This window comes from Phyllostomus discolor, chromosome 4 (genome assembly GCF_004126475.2).
Source record: "Phyllostomus discolor isolate MPI-MPIP mPhyDis1 chromosome 4, mPhyDis1.pri.v3, whole genome shotgun sequence".
NCBI classification, from domain to species: Eukaryota; Metazoa; Chordata; class Mammalia; order Chiroptera; family Phyllostomidae; genus Phyllostomus; species Phyllostomus discolor.
Window position 1 is genome coordinate 192,234,912 of NC_040906.2, and position 21,849 is coordinate 192,256,760.

Consider the following 21,849-nt stretch of genomic DNA (forward strand, 5'->3'; position numbering starts at 1 on the left):
GTGTGTTGGCACTAAAGGCTTATTTTCTGTGGTTGCAATTGACTGGATATGCGCCTGCATCTCACTAATACCCCAGCCTTGGCCCACCTGCCCACTACCAGCACGGGGGAGCCCCACCTCCCACACTCCACCGGCATCACTGAGTCTCCAGGAGAAAGCATTTTCACCCCAGCTGCAGTACCCAGGCACCCGAGGGATTCATCACCCTTTATTTACACCGCAATGGCATTACGTTCAGAAGATCACTCTTTTCTATTTAAGGCCACCGAGACACAAAAACCTGTGGAAATGTCCCTCCTTTTCCTTAGCTAGCTAGTTTATTAGCTTAGCAAATAAATTATATTTCTGCAGTAGTTACAGCATGAAAATCGAGTTGGTGGGTAGGCTTGTGAAAAGACGGTGCTGTGGGCAGGCGACTGGAATGCTGCAGGGGGCTATCCTGAGGTTCCAAGATGACAACCTGAGCTGATGATTCAGGCTGGTGGAAAGGCGACAGCGGGGAGGAGCCTGGCCACCAGGGCAGCGAAAAGCCAGGGCTGGGAGCAGGCAATGCCTCCTTTGGCTGTGAAGGGCGGGGCTGGCCCATAGGGCAGAAACCCAGAGTGAATAGAGAACGGTGAAGAACAGAGACCACGAAACAGAGTCACATTTAAAGCAAGCGAACTCAAGAGGCAGCATTCCTCCGTCTGTGCTCAGTGGCTGCTTCATGCATCTTTTTAAGTCCTGCTCATACTGAAAGAGCCGTCGAGGTCCACCATGCTGTGGAAGGAGGCGGGGCCCGTGTTTTTCAATGGATTTGCATTAAAGCTTCTGCCTAAACTGAACTCAGGATAGTTGCTGTTGTTAACTTAGACTGAGGGTACCGTAACAATCTCCTCTGATACTTTCTCCTTTCATTCTCCTAACTTCCCACTCTCTTTGGGCCACCCTCTCACTCAGCGAGTGCCCTTGGTTAGCAGGAGGCGGCAGTAGTGGCAAGAAAAGCATATACGTTCAGGCCTTTGAGTTACACACATACCAAGGGGGTCACTTTCTCTTCTCCCAGTCCCTCACTAATTTCACCTGTCCACTCACTATAAGCAAGGTGATGAGTTTATTTATTTAAAAAAAACTTACTAAAAGTCAAGGCTAATGCTGAATCAGACTCCTTACCAAGCAAAGAGTTTATAACTATGACAACTTTATCCCCAAGACTGTCTGTCTGAGCAGCATGACATTCCAAAGACCTTATCTTCTCTACTCGTGTCGAAGTTTCAGCTCGTGTTTATAATTAGTTAGCCTTAGAAAGCACTCCGAAAGGCCTCACCTGCTCCCAGCTGGAATGCAAGGCTGCTCTGACGCAACACTACATTTGGGGCGATGCCACCGCCACGCTCCTGACAATGGCTTCGATAAAAATGTCGTCCTGCTATTTACAGTAACCGGGTTCGCACCTCCCCATGAGAGAGACTCATGTTATAAATTCCCACACTAGTGTGTTATCAAGGGGTTCCCGTGTGCTGTGTCTTACGCCTTAAAAAGAGAAAGTTGCTTATACTCACAGGCGGTCCCAATACAATTGGCTCTGCTTGCAAATACTGCCCCATGGTCAATGGTGGGTTGTGGTATAAAGCCCTTCTGGGAGATGGCGCTCTTATGGAGGTCATGTATCTTCTCTCTCTTCTGGGAGACAGGTCTCTTCTTGTCGCGATATCCTTCCCAGGTGACAATGGCCTCCTTGGGGACAGATGCCGTCTTGGTGAAACATCTCTTTGGGACATCTCTCTTCTCAGTGCAGCTTCCTTTCTTGGTGAAAGATGTCTCATGGGTGATAGATCTCTCCTAGGTGATAAATGTCTTCTGGGTGACAAATCTCCTTTGGGTATCAGATACCTCTTTGGTGAATTATCGCGACAGGGTGAAGAATCGTAGCCTGGTGAGGAGTGGCGGCTTGAGGGGGAGAAGTCCCTCGGAGAGGAGCTGGGCTCTGAAGACAGCATGCACTCTTCATCCATACACCCGGGTATGTCTAACCGGTCTTTGTCTGGCTCCGAGTCCGTACTTTTGCTCTGGAATAACCTCTGGTATTCTGTCATCTGGGTGTCTTCGCATGAGTCACTTGGTGTCATGAGCTGAGTCACCTGAATACTTGGCAAAGTAACCAAATAGCTGATCAACGAAGAATGTCCCAGGGAACTGTCCGAGGGAGCCCCATGGGGCACGGCGCCAACGTTCACAGGCAAGGAGGAGAATCGAGGAGGTTGAGGACTGGTGCTTCTTGATCTGGTTTTTGGTGTCAAATCTCCCTGGTCGTCAAAGTCATCGTCATCTTCATCATCGTCATCATTGTCGTCGGCATCCTCACCGTCCGATTCTTCGGCATCTGAGAACTGATGATCAGTTGAGATGCTGGACATGCTGTGCTTCTCCGCCGTTTTGTGCAAATCTTCCATAGTTTCTGAAACAATTGAACAAAGATAGCGGAGATCAAGATCCAGACATCAAGGTCAGGGGCTAATGCAGGCCCCGTCTCCTTCCTAAAGCTTTCCTCAACCCTGCAGCCCCTGGATATGGTTCCATCTCTGACCTCCTGTAACACCCCTGGACGTTCGCCCCTGTGGGGCGGCAATGGTTGTCTGTTGAGTTCCTATCCAGTTCCATCCCCGCCTTCTAATAATAAAACTTCCAGGGTAGGGCCTTGTATCTCAGACACCACACCACTCAAACAAGAAAACCCTCAATAAAGGGGTATATGATGTTCTTAGTGATGATGTCAGAAGGAAAATGAAAGCAAGAACTTGTCTCTACAGGTATCAGCTCATGTATAGGTGCTATATCCCGGGGGTTTGGCTGACCCTCAGGTTTTCTATCAAGGTTAATGATGGTTTTCTCTTCTACTAGATTTCCTCTTAATAGGAAAATTAAGACACTAGAATGCTTCCCAAATCTCCCAGAAAGTTTTGTAAAATTTAAATCACTATCACAACAAAAGTGCAACTAGATTTCCTTTATGGTTCTAGATAGAAATATTTTCATAGTAAGACTTTTCCCCTCCCTAGGTCTGAACTGAAATGCATTCATTTCTTCTCAGTAGGTTTTCAAACAATTCAATGTGTCAGACTTCTCTTCCGTATTTAGTATTTAATACAATGGAATGTAACCAGTTTTTCAAAAATACCTAAACTTCTTTCTGTCCACAAAGCGGCATCACGCATAGTGAAGCGGTCGGTAAACTAAATGACAAATACCTGCTTCCTCGGTTTCTGTGTCATCCACCGAAGTCATTGAGACTCCCAGCTCCAGGCATTTCTTCATGTGTGCTTTTGATTTCATATGCTTCGTTAGGTTTCCTAGAGAGCAGAGACAGAGAGAGAGAGAGAGAGAGAGAGAGAGAGAGGGAGAGAGAGAGAGACAGGAGAATTAATCTATTGCCCAAATGTGATGACTGCTCCAAAATTCAACGTGAAGTGAACTCACTTGGGGCAACAGGTTTGTTTCCACCTACTACCCCTGCCTCAAACTTAAGAGACCCAGTCTGGTTTCTGGAGACATCCATGAATGAGGGCTTCGGCCCAGCCTCAGGTTTCCTCCCTTCTGGAGGACTTGTGTGATCCCAGAGTCGCGTCTTTTCCAGAGCAGGCTCCAAGCACGACTGGGGATCCCAAGCTCTCCGGGCTGAGAAAGGATCTAATATCTTTGACCCAAATGGCCAGCCTTCTAACACTCCACAGACAGCCAAGCTGGGTTGCACATTGCAGAGAAACCTCAGAATGAAATATTACCAACACACGCCCCTGCCCAGACCCCAGCCCTTCTGACAATGATCAGACATAGATTAGACTCACAGGCTCCTACCACGTCAGAAGGAAAAAAATATGCAAACTGATGTTAGGGGCAACCCTGTACATGAATGCAAAGAACCATACAAATATTTACTATGTATACGGAGTGTCCCTCTGGTGCAGCAATACCCTCTTTGTATTATCTGGAACTCCCATCATTCCAAGAGAAAAGGTTTTTACATCAAATATGGATGATGATGATGATGATATGTATATAATCGTGTATATACATATAAGTGTGTGTGTGTATGTTTTTATAGATTCATATCCTTGCTCCATGTCATGTGAGAAATTATGAAAATACTGATCCAACCACTTTTGATTTAGGATCCATGAAAAAAATCCTATTTCACGTCATGTAGATAGCTTATCAAAAGAGATCCAGGGACTAATTCAGTTGGAAGGGCCATAATATTGTCCATGCCCTTTGATGCGGCTTTAGCAGTCCACCAGCAAATGCCTGAGTCTTACGGATAGGCTCATTGAATCTCGGTGGGGATCCTCAGCCTGCTGACATAGACTGTTCCCCTTGTGGGGGTGTCTAGTTTACTGTTAATGAAACATATGAGTCACAATTCTAAATGGGGACACTGTTCTTTATTATGTTATTTATATTACACTTTTTTAAAAAAAGCTCAAACATTTTTGTAGATGAATCAAGAACTCTAAAATCTGTACATTAATTAAGTATATCTATAAATTAATAGAAATCATCTGCTTCTGCAGGGGAGCAAGGAGTTGTGTATGTGGGTGGGGTGTGGATGTTAGGTGTGTCAGGATAACTTATTTAGATCTTAGTATGTGTTTCTTCTGTACTTTTCTGTCCACCGGTTTCAAGCAGGTGGTCAGACTTGGAGCTCCCATCTTTAGGGAAGGTTTGTAGTCAGAAATGTGGCTCCGAAACAACCCCACCCTGTCTTTGGTTGATGGAATTCTTGAACTTCTAAAGGGCTTCCAGCAAGGAAAGGGGAGGGGAATGGTGGCTGGGAGGCAGCGGGGGCGGGGCAGAAGGAGTGGCCCAGGGGGAGGAAGCCTGCTCCGGAGCTGAGCTCAGATGACAGGGGTTTGGACAAGTATTTCAGCCAGAGGTGAAAGGTGGAGGGGTTTCCCGTAATACTTTGTTTATTTTAAGATTCTGAGACATTTGCACATTCTCCAAGGGTGACTAGGAAACTCAAATAATGACGAAGAATAAGTTATTTCCTGCTAAACTCCAGGACAATAGTTCAGAGACACATTTAATTTGATTTTTTTTTTAATCTTTACAATGTGTTTCTTCACCCAGTGTTTCACAGAGCTCTACCTGCAGACAAGTTGTATGTCCAGGGAAGATTTATCAGTTGTGATAACTGGCAGATTTGCAGTACATTCTGTAACTAAAATACGTATTTTCTTATGTCCCAGGAAGCCTTTGAGTGAAATTCTGTACCAAAGGCTTGACTGTGAAAAAATGAATGATATTTAAAGAACCTTATGTCTATTTCTTTTGAAATGCAAATTAACATGCCTTCCTCCCTTTTCTGGCTTCAGAGAAGGCATTCTTATAATATAGATACCTTGTTAATACAGAAAAAAAACCAGGCCTATCAAGAGGCTTCACATTTATACTTCTGACAAACCTATGAAACAGTTCAGGATTTTGATTGTAAGAGAAAATAAGCACGCATTTCTTTACCAAAGTTCATTTTATGTGATACTCATTTTTCTTGATGTGTAGTGAGCAGATCAATTGGCAAGCAAATTTAAGGTTAAAGCTCTGGAAGATGATGTGAGGTTAGTGAGTGGGTGTCTATAGGATCCATCAGTCCTTTGTAGCAGTAAAGCAGTAAAACGTGCTTCTACAAGAGTCAAACCACCTCTAGTTCACTATTGTTTGTACTCGGACAAACACTGGGCTTATGAACATGTTCATGATTTTACAAAATGATAGAAACAAAATTAAAGCAACCTTCTGTAAAATATTTTCCTATGAATATACCTGTTAAAAACAGATTTTTTTTTGCAAAGTCAGACTGTCATTTCAAGGCAAGTCCTAGTTTTATGAGATGAACAGTTGTGGCCTGAGAGTAAGAAATTTGTCTCTGTGCTGATAAATACACAGAACCCAAGCTATCAAATTTCTATGCATAATTAATGCAACTGTGGATGGAGGGGCCCACCTGGGAGTCTGTGGATCTCTACATTATTCATAACCTTGAAACTGACCATGGGCGCATGTTTTCCCCCCCTGCTGCTGCTTTGCTTTCCTAATGCCACCGCATGGACTGCCTCCTGCAGTACTTCAATCCTGATGCAAAGATTATCTAGACCACATAACATTTCCAACCTGAAGTAATAGCTATCCAGGCAATTCTGAGCCACTTCCTTTGGAGACAACTGGCCTGGGTCCAGCTCTACAGCTCTTACCTAAGTCATAGATGGAGCCTCACTGTCTCACACGCATCCTCTGATCACTTACATGCGGGAGAAAATACATTTTGAGGGGTCATATTTTCACAAACAAAACCATCTTACTGTCGATGAAAGTTAGTTATAACATGGGATTCGGAATCTGGAGTAGCCATAAATAAGTGATTTGCCTCTAAAAAAGAAAAAAATCAGACCCGCACCTTTCGTTTTGAAGGCGAAGTTACACAGCTTGCACACATACGGCCGGACATCAGTGTGAGTGCGGATGTGCTTCTTGAGCATGCTCGGCTTCTTGCAGCGAATCCCACATTCTTCACAAATGTACTTCCCACGTCCACGTCCTCTGACATATACGTAATCTTCATTTGACTTATACCTGTTTGAAAAAAGGCGATCCAGTGGGTTTTCAAGGACTTGAGCATGTTATACGAGGGGGGGCTCCCCCCAAAATGGTATTATCGTTTCTAGATGGCGGGTTCCTTGTAGTATAGGCTTCCCCCACTGGGTGAGTATTCTGAGAACTCATGTATCTCAGTGGACAGGCTGGCATTGTTGTGAGAGGCTGCGTTCAGTGTCAGGAAATTTTTTTGTGAAGACGCAACACATTTGCCCATTTCACAATGGATGATGTACCGGTGCACCTGCCCACACTGCACTGAACGTTCAGCAGTTCTTGATCAAACGGCTTGGCCCCAGTGCCCCACTCTCCCTGTTCACCTGCTCTCACCCCAAACAACTTTTTCTTGTTTCCCGGATGAAAGCAGTCTTCAATAGGAAACATTTTGCTGATGTGGAGGAGGTGAAACAAAAAAAGGCAGGAGCACTAAGAGGCAGCAAAATTGATGAGATCAAAAACTGTTTTGAGCAGTGGGAAAAAATGTCTCAGGAGGTGCATTGCATCAAATGGAGAGTACTTTGAAGGTGACTGAAGTTTAAACATGTAAGACTAAGTACACAATTTTTATAAATAAATTCCAGTTTTTGGGTCCCCCCAGACCAAAAGCTAATCATTCCCATGGCAAATTTTTATGAAGGACTTTCTACAATCATGTAACTTCTATGAAGTCTATCAAATTTATGCAGTAAATGCCTGAAAGATAGATAACAGAGTTGGCATTGTAAACAAAACGTAATTTTTTCTACATGGAGTTCAACATGGAATTGGCTCTTCCAGCAAGTGTAAATAGATGAACTTGGTACAGACATTCAAATGGGCTCATTCAAAGAGTTGCAGAGCTATGTCTTAGTGCTTTTGGATTCCAGTAAAACTTCCAACCAAGAAACAACCAAAAAGTTATACCAACATGTTCAAATCATCATAGATCATGTGTTAACATTATAGCATTTAAAATGTGAATGTGCAAAACATATACCCCTCTACATTTTCTAAAATTAATGTAGCTGATAATAGAATTCTTCTTTGCAAGTTTCCACTCTATTTTCACAACCCTGGCATGAGCGTGCCTTGGAAATTTCTAACTTACACAGGCTGAGCTCACCAACTGTTGTCTACAGATTTTATCTGTTCTTCCCAAGGACCTCGAATCTGTATACGAGTGGAATCTGAATTTCAAGTGGCTTCTGGAAGGTAATGTTATATAATGAAAACTAAAGATTCTATTTTTCCATTAAATTTGCACTGTTTTCCAGAAAGATGTAACTGAGACTTCTGAAGGAATGTCTAATGAAATCGTTAGATGACTTCATTAGTAGATGACTTCTAATGATTAGAGTGTCTAATGACTTTGTTAGATGAACGAAGTCTTAGGTATGAACTATGATAATTGACAGAAGAAACCTACATAGTGCCCAAACATCACATTTTGTTTAGAATACAAAGAAACATGGTCTATTATGGAGTAGGGCAGCATTCTGTTGGATAAATCACTGAATACTATTATCTCCTAAATCACAGCGAGGTTGGAATTATGGGTCTAATGTCATTCTTGTAAAGATATTTCACTCCTTTTGAAGAGTTCTTTTTATAATTTTAAAAGGTAAACTGACATACAAAATGCCTCAGTTCACTGGGGATTGACTTAAAGGCATTAGATTTACCATTTTTTTACATTCTAGGAACATTGCAAACTATTCCATTTGTCCTAGCTAATCCATCATCAGGAATAAAAACAAGCTCAACTTCATTCATCCAATCAATGCACTGAAGGATTTTTAAGCAAGAAAAATCCATCCACATATTTAAATATTAACTCTACTATAGATATTTAATCTTAACATTATCTGCTTTTTGGTTAGTACCAATCTGGATAAGAATTAAGTAGTATTAAAAATGCATGGTTAATTTTGTATGCTTCCTGCTCCTTCAAATCTGTCCCCCTTTACAAGAATTTCCAACATCAATTTGTTCTTCAAAACCATTTAAAACTCTTCTTTATCTCACATTGTGTTTTATAATAAAGTAGAAAAGAACCTAAAGGTGCAAAATATCGTTCACCTTTAAAAAGATGCAAAGTATCGTTCACGGCAAAACGTTCACATACACTTTTTCACCTGTGTCCTTTGTTAGTGGAGATGGGCTCCCCAAAGCATGCCCCTGCCATGGAGGTCTCTAACCTAGCTCCCGGGCACTGCTGTGAAGAAGGCTACAAGGTAAGACGGGTCATGCAGCCACAGGGACCTCTTGGTCTCCAAGGAAAGGTAGAATCTATAGTTCTCTCACTTGTGTTAAAAGATGAGGGGTGTCAAAAATACTGAGACAAACCTCGTGACTACATACAACAGTGAAAATACGAGACATCCTTCCAAAAGATGCCAAACCTATGAGGGAATTGATCTCTATCACCCATGTCCACACTGAGAATCTATGTGAAAAATCAATACTTCATATCACTAAACAGTCAACATTTTATAGTCAAAGAGATACTATTATTTTGTCCTCCAAATATAATTGGAATAAATGCATGCTGATGGAAATATGTAAATTATAGATCTGTTGTACAGGTAATGCTAATTACATCAAAATCCCCTAAATGTAGTTAATGAGCTTTAAATATTTGTTTAATTGTAAAAAGCAAAAATCTGGGCTTTTCTCCCACTGAAAAGTTACATTTCCATCAAAATCTAAAACTAGACATTACACATGTGTGTAATTTTTCTTAATTATACAGACAACAAAGTCATTGAACCTGAGTGTTTCTACCACTCAGAATTTAACACTTAAAAATAAATTCCTAAAGACAGTGAACTGTCACAGACTAGAGGGGGTGAGTGAGCATGACAGTGAAACTCAGTGTGGTCTCCTGGCCTGGATCAGGGAGCAGAAAGAGGATATTGATGGAACTGGTGAAACCCCAGAAAAGCCTGAAGTTTAGGTAATAATAAAAGCAATAAAACGATAAATTAACTAGTTCCTAGGACGATATAGGAGTGTACATGACTGCATTTTGTAAGCACAGAATAAAAATATGTTCAGTAATAACTCCACAAAAATAATATTAAATAAAACTTCCAAGATTCCACCAATTTAGTCAATTTCATACTACATTAGAGGCATAAACATTTAAAGCAGAGGCTCAACCCATAGGCAACAGGGACACTTTCATTAAAAGCAAGTCACAAATGCAAGGGCATGAACTCGTTGTCCGTTACCAGCCAGACTTCGGATGGGTGGACAGAAAAGGAACTCGCCACGCGGTTCCCACAGGAGCACACACAGGTGCTTCCACGCAGACACTGGGGACCGCGTGCTCTGACTTAAAACCAAATAGTTTACATTTGCCCTTATGTTTCCTTACCCGCCTTCAAAGATTTTAATTCGGATCGGCTCAGTTTGTTTGGATCCAATATCTTTATCTCCATGAATATCTCCTTTCCCTCTTTCCTTTAAGATATTTCCCACTAGTTTCCTTTCTAGTTTGCTGCCAAATAAAAAGGACGCATCAGGTTTCATCTGCGGGACAAAAAGAGAGAATCATTTCACACGCTTTCCCTAGGACAAACGGGAAGCCCACAGATCCCGCTCTTTTACCATCTCTGAAAATTAGCCTACATTCCATGCTGAAAGGCCACATGGGCTGGTTCCATAAAAGAAGGGACAATATGAATAAAATCAGAAAAGAACAACACTGGTTCCTGAATAAATTCAGCGTTTTGTTTCAAAACCTACCGCTTTAGCACTTACACACTGTAGCACTAAGACAAACTGCGAAAACATACTTTCTCTTCTGAAGTAGCAATTAAAGTCATCTTTATTAATTAAGGAAATATTTTCAAAAATCATGGAAGGGAAGTGGTAACTGAAATCAGTGAAATATATTTTTAAATTCTCCACTTGCTTCTTTAATAACTTAGCATAAATTCCCAAATGCCCCTTGATTAATATTTTTATAATTTCACGTGTAAGGCATTAATTATTCATTTTCTGAACAGACCACCTAGTCATTTGGGAAAAAAAAAATGAGTTTTGGGAGAGATACACAGAAAACAAATTTTAGTAAAAAGTACTGTTGATGGGAACCAGCCCTTCGAAGTTTGCAAGGTTCAGTTCCAACTCCTTGGCCCTCTCTGGCCTGATGGCCTGGGTCCTCTCTGGTTCCTTTTGGAGTCCCCTCCCACTCTCTGTCCCCACTTCACAATTTCCTGAATTCCTCACATCCACAGAGAAGCCAGCCTGCTAGGTCATTAACACAGGTCTGGAGGGAGAAGGACCCAGGAGAATTAGTCCCTGAGATAGAACAACTCCATGGCACCTGGGTGAAGGAGATGCTTTGCAGCTAGGACTTTTGCCGGGACCCTCATAACTAAGTTCACGCCAGTGGCTTCTCTCACCCACAGGTAGGCCTGATGCTGCCCAGGACTCCCCAACTCTGACCTTCATTTCACTTGCAAGTTTTAGACAGTCCTTCACTATGTACTCTGCTCGGCAATCAAATCCACAATACAGAACGCTTTCAGAACAATAGTCATTACCTGAGCGAACTGCTTCCAAGCACTCGATGATGTCAGCTTGCCGGTCCCAGGCCTGTGCATAGCAGCCAGAGTGTAAATTTCTGCGGTGATTTTTTGCTTCGACCTCAGAAGAGCCAGAGTGGTCTTGGTGTTCAATCCCGATGGGTTTGGGTTACAGGAACTAATGCACCATGAAGCATAAACCGAGGATTTGAAGGTGGCCTGTTGCACGTAATTGGGTTTTGTATAATTCAAGAAGCACCAACTCACAGTAGTTGTTGTCCGCAGACTGGGGAACTGAAGAATCTGCTGGAAATCAGCCACATCCGTGAAAAGAAGTGTTGAGTTTGCCGCTTTCCCGCTCGGGCCGGAGGCCATGTGGACCAGCATGCCAACAGGCAGCTTCTGGCCTCTTCCTTGCTCCTCCGGCTGACTGTCTCCCTGGGGCAGTGAGGAACCCTGTGGGCTCATGCTCATATCGGAGGCTGTCTCGTCGACATCCAGTTCATCTGAAGACTCCCTGCTCTCAGAAGGCCCACTGGACCGCTGCCCGAGAGAGGGTGCCCTGGAGCTGGGAGGGAACGGCTCCCTCAGGGGCGCACTGGCAGAGGGATGCTCTTGAGATGAGGAGGGGGACAGCGAGGACAAGGAAGATGACCCCGACTGCAAGCCGTCCTTTGGCTCAGAAGCGCAGCCTTGTCGAACCAGCTGGGGTTTCTGTGGGCGGGAGAGGTCCTTTTTGATGTCCGAGTTGGTTAGCTCCACGGCACTGAGCTCCTCCACGATCTGTCCGTACATCTTTTCTTCTTTGACCCTCTTCTGCTGCTTGGTCTCCATGAAGAGCTCTAAGCTGCTGGCAGGAGAAAGCATCCGCTTGCTGCCTCCCAGCGTGGCGACACCGTCGGAAGTGGAAGGTAAGCACAAGGGAATTGAGGATTCTAAGCCAAGGGGTAAGGTTTGAGGTACTTTCCAGATGGGGTATTTTTCCAAGCCTGCGTGCTGCCCCAACACCTGGGCAATGTTAAACCCTATCCCTTGCATGGCTGCATTCGTTACCAGTGTTCTCTGGGTCATATTCTCATCCACTTTGCATATGACAATCGCAGGACTGTTCTGCCCAAGTATCTGGGAGATGCTTGTGTACATGACACTCCCATAGGATGGGACATGGGTCTGGATCCTAACAGGGACCACTGTCCCCGGTAAGGACCGTACAGGCCCGGCGGGTGCCGAGGCAAACTCTTCTTGAAGAACCTGCTCGGAGGGCGCATCTGCTGGCTTGGTGCTCTGGTCCGACGGAAACTTTGGAAGAAGGTTCTTTGAGTGTAGCCCTGATGTTCCCGAATAACCCGGGTAAGTTTGCTCTTTTATGTGTGCATAATCAGCGACTTTCTTTCCAGTGTGCTCTGCAGCGTGCTCTAAGGGGTAGCTGGGATGAATTTCTGCCTGGAAAGGAGGCTTGCCGTAGCTCTTCTGAGGGTGTGGCACGAGGGGGTGTGGGCAATGGGCCTGCCACCACGGAGGCTGCTGGGCCGGTAGGTGAACCATACAGACAGTAGGGTACTGGAACTGAAACAAGGCGTTCTGGAGCGGAGAAAACGGAATTGTCTCCTGATGTGGAAATAAGTGTGGCTGTTCAGACAAGTGCTTGCTTGCCATATAGGGTGTTGGCTGCATCAAGGGGTTTCTCAGAGACTCCTGACTGTCCATGTGCAGGATCTGTTGCTGGGCCAGGTGGAGTGGCCCTGGGCCCAGCTGGGCACAGGGACCCACCAGCTGCTTCCCTAGGTCCTCTGCCTGAAGCGGGGGCAGCACAGAGGACGGGGCGTGGTGCCACGTGGGCCTGAGGCCGGCGTGCAGGTGCTCCATCTGCTCCTGCTTGACGCCTAGGTCGGCCCCGGCCTCACCCTGGGCGATCTCCGGGGAGCCGCTGAAGGACGCCTGCCGCACCAGGAAGCACTTCTTCCTCTCTCGGGATGGGGACAGCGTGGAGGCCGATGTCCCTGCCACCGGGGCGTGGGACAGGTTCCCATAATCAAACGATTTGCTTCGAATCTCTGGGACTTCGGTTGGGTGAGGGCAGGGCATCTGCTCAGAGGAGCAGCGCCGCATCTCCTTCTGGTGGTGGTGGCCCGGGACAGACAGAGAATAGGAACCAGCAGGGACAGTCAAAAACTCGGAGTGCTTCCCAAACTCATCTTGCCTACCCGGTGCAGCAAGCTTAATGGTTTCTTCTCTCTCGAACGACACTGAGAAACTGGAGCTGTGGGACAGGTTGCTTTCCTGGCTGGGGCTGCGCGACAGGCCCGTGCCTGTGGACTCGAAGCTGGACTCCCCGGACGAGTGCTCCATGTCCGCCAGCCGCAGCCGCTTCTTTTTGGGCGGCAGCTTCTCAGCGGGGAGCTGGGAGAGGGTCTCGCTCCTCTGGGGCCACTGAAATTCCTCCACGGGCTTCTCTGGCTCTTTGCTCTGGGCTTCTTTCTCCTTGTCTGGTTTGTCCGGCTCCTCCGTCACTCGAATCTCGGGAACCTGAATGTTGTGCTGGCGAACCAGCCTGGGCTGTGCGTGGTACGCCTGCTGCTGAACCTGCTGACAAGGGGACGGCTTCCCCCCGCCTTCTGCACTCTCCCCGGGGGGAGCCCACTCTGGGCTCACCGGGGCTTCTGAAATCTCACTGTCACAGGTCTCGGAAGGCGAAGAGGCTTTCTCCTGCGCACTAAGCACCAGTTCCGAGGACTCAGACCTTTCGAAGGAGTTGGGTCGGCTCAGTGAGTTTGTGTGCTGGATCACAGAAATCACATTTCCTGCAGGTTTCCTGCCCCCTAGGTCTGACATCTTGTCTGAATCGGTGGCTGACGGTAGCTCCTCTGACCCTAGAGATGGGCTTCCAGAGTGCAGCTGGGGTCGACACGGGTCGAAGCGCTCGGAGTGACCGTGGGAAGCGCTGTCGTGCACCGCCATGGCGAATCCGCTTCTCCCGCTTTCCTGCAGCTGCAACTTGGGGTCATAATCTGACGTCATGATGGCCACGGGAGTGCTCACGACGCTGCTGCAGATCATGGGGGTGTCCTCCTCATCTCCCACGCTCTTCTCTTTCCGGCGCTTCCTGTTTTCACACGTAGGTCCGAACATGGGGGGCGCTCCCTGCAGTGGGACCGAGGGGTCCATAAAGTACTCTCCGCCGTGCTTGGAGGAGCTCAAGCAGGAAATGTCCCTGGAGCTTGGCTTGGCTGTTTCAGACTCCTCCCACTTCTTGTAAGGTTTCCGGCAGACGTCATAGTCATAGCCAGCCCTGTCGCCAGGAATCAACTTCTTTTCCTTCAAGGACGAACCTGAGATGCTCTTCACCATCCTGCCGTGGTGTTCGGACTCCACGTGCCCCTCCTGGACGGACGGCAGCTCAAACGCAGCCTGTCTTCTCAGCATGCGCTGAGGGGGGATTCCCACGGTCCCCGGGTAGAACACGTCATCGGAGCCCGTCATCCTCTCATCAAACGAGTGGCTCCCTCTCAGGGAAGGAGGGAGGCTCAGATTAGTTGCTGAAGAAGTTGGCATGGAGTTGCTGCGAATAAGGGGTGAAGAGTCCACGGGAGCTTCCAAGAGAGCCGGGTTGCTGCCCTGGAAATTTGCAGGGTAAAGTTTTCCTTCATTCCGGATGGACGGTGGAACAGCCTGGGACTGCCTGGACTCACTGTTGAACTTGGTGGACTTCAGCATGCTTGCCTGACCGGGGTCGACTTCTCCTTTGCCTGGGATCAGCTGTGAGACGGGGTCTTCAAACATCTTGACGTCTAACCTGGTGCTGACGTGAGGCAAGGGCTCCATCACACCCTTCCTGCCCATCGTGGCGCGCTCCTGGCTTGTGGCCGTGACACTGAGGGTGTTCCTGGGACTGAGCCGACAGTATTTGCCGAAGATGATTTCTTCGTAGGACTTTGCGTTTGTGTTTGGAGGGCTTATCTGCTGCTCCGCGCTTTCCGAGCGAGAAAAGTAACCAGAGTCAGTGCTTCCTTTACTGTGCGGGCTCAGGAGGTTTAGCGATGGCTCAGAGTCTTGTCCTTTTTTCTCTGACAGTCTTAGTGCAAGTTTCTGTTTTACCGTGTGGGAGTCATCAGCCTTCGTACTTAAAGCCAGGTTGGGGAGCATGTCGGAGCCAATGTACTGAGAGCTTTCATTAGCTAAAGGAACCCCGCTTTTAGGGATGATCAAAATCGGCACCTTCATGGGACCTCCCAAAGATTCTTCCAATGACCCATGGTAGCCCCCTCTGCTTGCAATATCCAGCGGGATTGGCGGGCCAGGACTCATTTTGTCGGAGGCCTCGACAAATAAGGAACTCTCCTCGTCTGTGTCTGTACTCTGCTCGCCATCCGAGTGTATTTCTGCTTCCACATCAATAAAACCAGCCTCTAGGTCCAATTTAGAGACAGCTGACTCCGTGAAAGGGACTAAGCCTGCCTTAATTGCGTGGGCATGTGACTTCCTGTGCTTGTACAAATTGCTCTTTGTCTTGAAAGAGAAGCCACAAGGTATGCAAGGGTATGGCCGCTCACCGGTATGGGACCTGATGTGTTTTTTCAGCACGCTCGGTTTGGCACACGCCCTGCTGCAGTAAGGACAGATGTACTTGCCGGGCTTCTTGGGTTTGTGCTCTTTCTTGTGAGCATCTTCCGCCTGTTCGATACTTTTCTGGGAGTACTGGCTAAAAGCAGGGTTCAGGCTTGAAATCTTCTTTCTAGGATAACCACCACTGTGGCCATGGATAGGAAAGGAAAATAAGTCCTCAGAAGCGACAGGCGGCAAAGGGCCAGGGAAGAGCCAGGGAGGGCCTTCGAGGCTCTGCTGTGGCTTGCTGCTGTGCATGACCCCCTGCGGCATGTGCTGGGGGAAAGAGAGTGAATGTTGGCATGAGTAAGGACTCGGACGGTGCGGTGGGTATTGCTTCTCTGGGACTTGCTGGGCCACTTCGCCAGGGGAGGCCAGCTTCCCAGAACCGAAGAGTTGTGCTGATGCTGTGTTTCCGACTTGCTCCGGATCTATCTGTGGTGGCCGCTGTCCTTCTTGGCTGCCAAAAGTGCTCATCTTAATAACAGCTGATTGTTCCTGTCTCCATCTACCTGATGCTTTATCAGTTTCTCCAGACCTTGAGGTAGCTTTTTGTCCTAGAGCTGTGTCCCCAGTGTCCATTTTTGTTACACAAGGTCTTAAGTGCTAATGCGCCGGAAAGCCCTGCAGACTCATGGAGTGTCTCCAAAGCTGTGTTTTTCAAAGCTTGCTCCCTTCCATGTTCCAGGTGTCTGCAAGCTGGCTGAGCACTCCTTCTCTTGGGAGCCTCTGACGCCCACCCCGTAGGCTGGGGCAATGTCCCTGGACCAGGGCTATAACACAGTTCTCTCCATTGCAGCAATGTCCGCCCAAAAGCTAAGTGTAAGTCTGTAAAACTTTCTTATGGCATCTGAATATTTTCAACTCGGATGAAATTGGGATGATGAAGAGTCGAGGAGGAATTCTGCCCATCAACTAGAGGAAAGTGCAATCGCCAGTTTCACTGAGATAAAATGATCTGTGGGGGGAGGGGGGAGAAACAAGTACAAACAGACTTATCAAGTAAAAAACCAAAACCAATCCTAAGTAACCAGCCTGAAATTACATACACTGCAAAATGATTTTTACTCTAAAGAATTTTTTATGGCCATTACATGGTTTCCACAATTAAGGGATATTAATATCAAACTTAGCATTAACTCATAAGCATAAATCTCTTCAATGCTTGAATTGCGGTCATCCTTTTAAATACGCCTTAATTTTGGTTAGAAAAGAACTTTAAGACAAACTTTTGATAAATATTATTTATAAAATCATAAAAATGTAAAAGCCTTCATTAAAATACATTTAGAGCTATTTCTTACCAAGGTCTATCATGCTGGTGCACATGTTTCTCTGTATAGATATATTTTATAGCTTAACACAAAGTATAGATTTACAAATATGTAACATAATGATGTAAACATATAAATACATAACAATATATAATGGACAACACAGACATGCTTATAGCTTAAAAGCAGTGATCAGTAGAGCTTGACTAAGCCGGTAAGAATCAATGATTGCCAAAGAACTTTGGAGGAAGCGGGAAAGCCAAGATAAATAAATACTTATATATAAAACCTTCATAGTCCGGACAACAAAAGACGTTTTAGGAAGAGTTGAAAAGCGCGACAACTACCTGAGCGGTGCAGAGTGCTCGTGGGCATGATTGTCTGGACGCTTCCTGGGGAGAAGACACACGCAGTCAGGAAAAGTTACCCCGCATCTTGCATCTCAACACTGCCGCAGTGTTTGCCGCACGCAGTGTCAATTCAAAGTTCGCTTCTACCGGAGCTCACAATGCTGCTGCAACACTGCTGATGTGCACAGTGTCAATTTAAAGCCCATGTATATACACGAGAGCTCACAACACTGTGTGCCCTACAGAATAAAAGCAGGTGACTTCTTAGAATACATTGGAACAAAACAGTAACATTATACTGACATGGTGTCCAGACATGACTCAAAGGGGAAAAGGCATACAAACTTCAGAGTAATAATTGTCTAAGGTGTAAGAGTTTTATATGAAACAAATCTTAGTTTTCTTGACACAATTAGCCTGGTTCCAATCCCTTAGACAGTGAAACGTTGAGAATAGTAGTTTTCTTTTTGCACCTATACGTTTGAGTACTTAAAAGAATACATTTCCTTCTTAGCAAATGTACATCACAAGCAAGTAAAGGATTCCTCCAGATGACTATGGAGAACTCGACAACTTAGAACCTATTAGATTTTAAGTGACGGTCAGCTTTCATAAGCAAATTTCCAATGCAGTCCCCAGAGGATTCTGAGCACTTCAGTGCTCATTTGTGCTGGGCAGGCAGCATGGCAGTGCCTACCAAAGTAGAAAAGCTCATGCCTGTGGGCCCAGGAATTCCACAGCTGGAAATCTATCCTTACAGACGCACCTGCGTAAGTGCACAGAGATTTGTGTACAAGGATTGCTTAAGTAAATTATAGCTCCATCGTAAAACTCAGCCATCTCAGGAAATGAAGGACAGCTATGAGTACCACTATAAAAACTCGTCCAAAAGATAGTAAGATTGAATGTAAAAAAAATGCACATTGCACCCTAGGTTGTATTTAATAATCCCATTTGTGTAAAAGAGAAACAGGCAATAAACAGAAAACTTATGCAAAGCTGCCAGACAGCGTTTAACAGCAGTTCGAGAGGACAAGTAGAACCAGAGAGTCAGAGGGAGGGGCCGGAAGGGATTGCTACTGTTCATTCTATGACTTGCTGTGCTTGTTATTTTTGCTTATATTTTTAACCCACGCATGCTCATCTTTTCAAAAAAATAGTGTTTAAGGAAACAAGATGCAAATGTACTACAATTTCCTGAACTAACTAACTCTCAAGTACCAGTCTCACTTCCGCATCCAAATTGCTCCCTACCATGGGATGGTAATGTAACGATGATAACAGCAGTTACACTTAGACAGGGGAAAAGAAAATGCAAATTCCCATGGGAATACGAAGGCTTTGGCATGAGAAGTCAGTAGGCCCAGGTACTGGTGGCAAGACATTGTCATCAAAAGATCCTTCTGCTGAGAGCCATGCAGACTTGTCAAGCAATTGTTGGAAAAACTAAACAAGCAGCACATTAACCCAGGTTTGCTAACAAGTTTTAGTATTGAACTGAATTTCCCTGCATGGTGCTTTTCCTGCACGTCCCTCTGTAGGTAATAAGGTGAAGATGGAAAGCGAAGTAAGGGCCTTGTAACACCGCAGCGCGAACTTCCTTCAGCCAGCGCCAGCAATCATGCTAGCGAGGAGAATACGCAATGTCAACCCCAAATAGGCTGAATTGTTTGTTTAATTAACTAAATATTTAAGCTTCTTAAAGATGTAACCTTTGTCAAGCTTTCAGAGGTAAGTTACACCTTCTAAAATGGAAATAAAGTGTATTTTTTGAGTCGAGACAGAAACATTTGCAACTATTTCCTTCATTAGAAGTCAAAGCTTGAACTGAATATCAAGGTTACTGTTCATATTTAATATTTTATCATGGTATTGATCTATGCACACAGTTCCATTGCTAGTAAACAATAATTTTGGTTGTTTATTATGCATTTACTGTATGCTGACAACTGGTATAGACTTTCGTATATATTATCTTATTTGATCTTTCTGACAGCCTATGCAGTAAGTGTTACCACACCTATTTTACAGTTGAAGAGGACACTCAGGTGGGTTGAATGTCAGACCCAAATCAAGTCCAGGTTTGGCGGACCTCCAAGCCTAAGAGGTCTCACCTCTGCTGTTAAATTTTATCAAAACTTAATATAATACATCACTTTTTCCTAAGTATTTTCGCTTGACTCCAATAGTTTTAATGCTCAAATTTTTCATGTTCCTGGGAGAATATATGAGTCTTGCATAGCAGTAGTATAAAAATTGCCTTTTCCTAAACATCCAACAAATCCATATTTTAAATAATGTTCGAAACATGTATATTAAAGTATCGATGAGGACAGCTGCTTATGAGAACATGATGGATTCCCATGACAAACAACTGTTGCACTTACTTTATTCTTTAAAAAGGGGGACTGGGTGAAAAAGTGCAGGGATTGAAAAGTGCAAACTGATAATTACAAACCAGTCGTGGGGCTGTGAAGTGCTGCACAGAAAACAGCCAATAATCTCGTAGTAACGATGCGTCCCCAGGCGGACGCTGGAAACATCAGGGGAGCACTCTGGAAAGTATGTGCCTATCCCACTGCTACACCGAACACTTGACACTGAAACAAAGTAATACTGAATATAAACTATATAAAAAATAAAAATTTTCAAAAAGTATTACTTTTAGCCCTGGCTGGCGTAGCTCAGTGGATTGAGCTCTGGCTTCAAACCAAAGTGTCGCAGGTTCGATTCCCAGTCAGGGCACACACCTGGGTTGCAGGCCACAGCCCCCAGGAACTGCACATTGATATTTCTCTCTCTCTCTCTTTCTCCCTCCCTTCCCTCTCTAAAAATAAATAAATAAAAAAGTATTACTTTTAAGGAAAATAAGAGCCTCACCCAAATGAAAATTAGGGATATGGTTGCTTCCCATTTGTTAGTTTACACAGAATTATAATTTCACTTAAAACACAGACTTCGTATGTAAAACTATATGAAAAACAGGACTGAGATAATATATTTACTAAGTAGAATATAATATTTTCTTTGCAATGAGATAATACCTTAATAAGTCAGATGGTTTTCATTTTTATAACTTACAGTAATAAATTAAAACCATTACACCCTAAACAAGACTCATATAATTCTTACTCTTAAGGACATATCACGTAAAAGAGATGTATGAATTAAATTTCATAAAAAATAGCAATGATGATTTTCTGTTAAAGAACAGACCAGAAGATAAAAAGGGGATTTACACAAAATTTCAAAGCACATATTTAACAGTCAGAACAAAAATGATCTAAACATGTACTTAATTGTTCTTGGATTTAAACTTTTAGGAAAGGGGGCTAATCAGAGAAAGTCATATATACTATTTTATTAAAAAAGTAACAATCAATTGTGCTGATATTAACATGTTATCATCCTGTATTCCAATAGCACTTGTTATCCAGAAATTTTTTTAAATTCAAAACTTTGACCCCAGTAAAAAAAAAAAAAAAAAACAACAACAACAACAACAAAAAAAACCCCACATTGACTCAATTATGCAAGTAGCTTCTGTCAAAAAAAAATCTCTTCCTTTTAAGTTTCTAAGGCACACCTACCTAATAGGTCCTACCACTGTATCACAAAGTCAGAGGGCACGCCCAGCCACATGGCCTTCCCCTGGACAGTCAGGAAGAGCCCTGTCCGTGGCTGAACGGGAGCCCCCCGCAGCACCGGAGGTCACTCTGCTCCAAATTCTCACGTCAGTGGGAAGCTTAAAAATATTACTCAGGAACTGGAAATCATTACTATTTCCCACGAACCTTTTGTATTACATTTTAAACCTTTTTTTATGTGAATCCTTTATACCACATTTTAAACATATTTGAGAATATTCTCTCCAACACCAACTAAGTGCTATTCACAAAATCAGTTTCCTTCATGGAATTTCTGAGACATGTAGAGAATGGCAGATGAGGGAGGGAATGAGTGGTCAGTCCTTTGGGGGGTTTACTGATCACATTCATGAGCCATTAAACATGTGGACTCTTTTCATTAACCTCTTGTCTACAGTTGCTTTATTGTTGAAACCGAGAGAACTCTGCAACGTAAGCTGTGTTCACAGACCTATTCCAGGGCAGGGCACGACTGTCTCTTTGCCAGGCAGGAGTGGGGAGTGTTCTAAAGTCTCTTTGCCATTCTCTTCAACTTACATTGAGAAAAAGAAACTCACTTTCAAAATCCTAAGACTTTTTCCAAGTTTAATCCAAAATTTGATCAAGATACTTTGTCAGGTTTCATGCGGTGGTACTTTTATTTAGTAATCTAACTCTACCAACAAAGGTGTACATTCCGGAACTTCTGTTTTATTATTTAAATGTATGAAAATGCTTACAGATTAGAAAACAGTTTCTGTGGGTCTCATAATAGTATCACAAACCATCAAATGTACCACCTTATACACCTGCAGTTTCAATTTGGTTTTCTCATTATGGACCCACCTAGTGCTAT

The 21,849-nt window shown here is 44.5% G+C and overlaps 1 protein-coding gene across 6 annotated transcripts in view; it reads right to left on the reverse strand.

Moving 5' to 3' along the window:
- HIVEP2 (HIVEP zinc finger 2) overlaps positions 1-21,849 on the reverse strand; it is a 183,727-nt gene that overhangs the window by 5,339 nt on the left and 156,539 nt on the right. For all 6 annotated transcript variants that reach the window (XM_036024796.1, XM_036024794.1, XM_036024797.1 and 3 more), the window contains 6 exons: positions 17,365-17,409; positions 11,160-16,701; positions 9,986-10,140; positions 6,431-6,606; positions 3,228-3,329; positions 1,542-2,437 (listed from right to left, as the gene is read on the reverse strand). In XM_036024796.1, coding sequence (XP_035880689.1) covers positions 1,542-2,437; positions 3,228-3,329; positions 6,431-6,606; positions 9,986-10,140; positions 11,160-16,325 — 6,495 coding nt within the window. In that variant the 5' untranslated portion in view covers positions 16,326-16,701; positions 17,365-17,409. The remainder of the gene's footprint in view (positions 1-1,541; positions 2,438-3,227; positions 3,330-6,430; positions 6,607-9,985; positions 10,141-11,159; positions 16,702-17,364; positions 17,410-21,849) is intronic.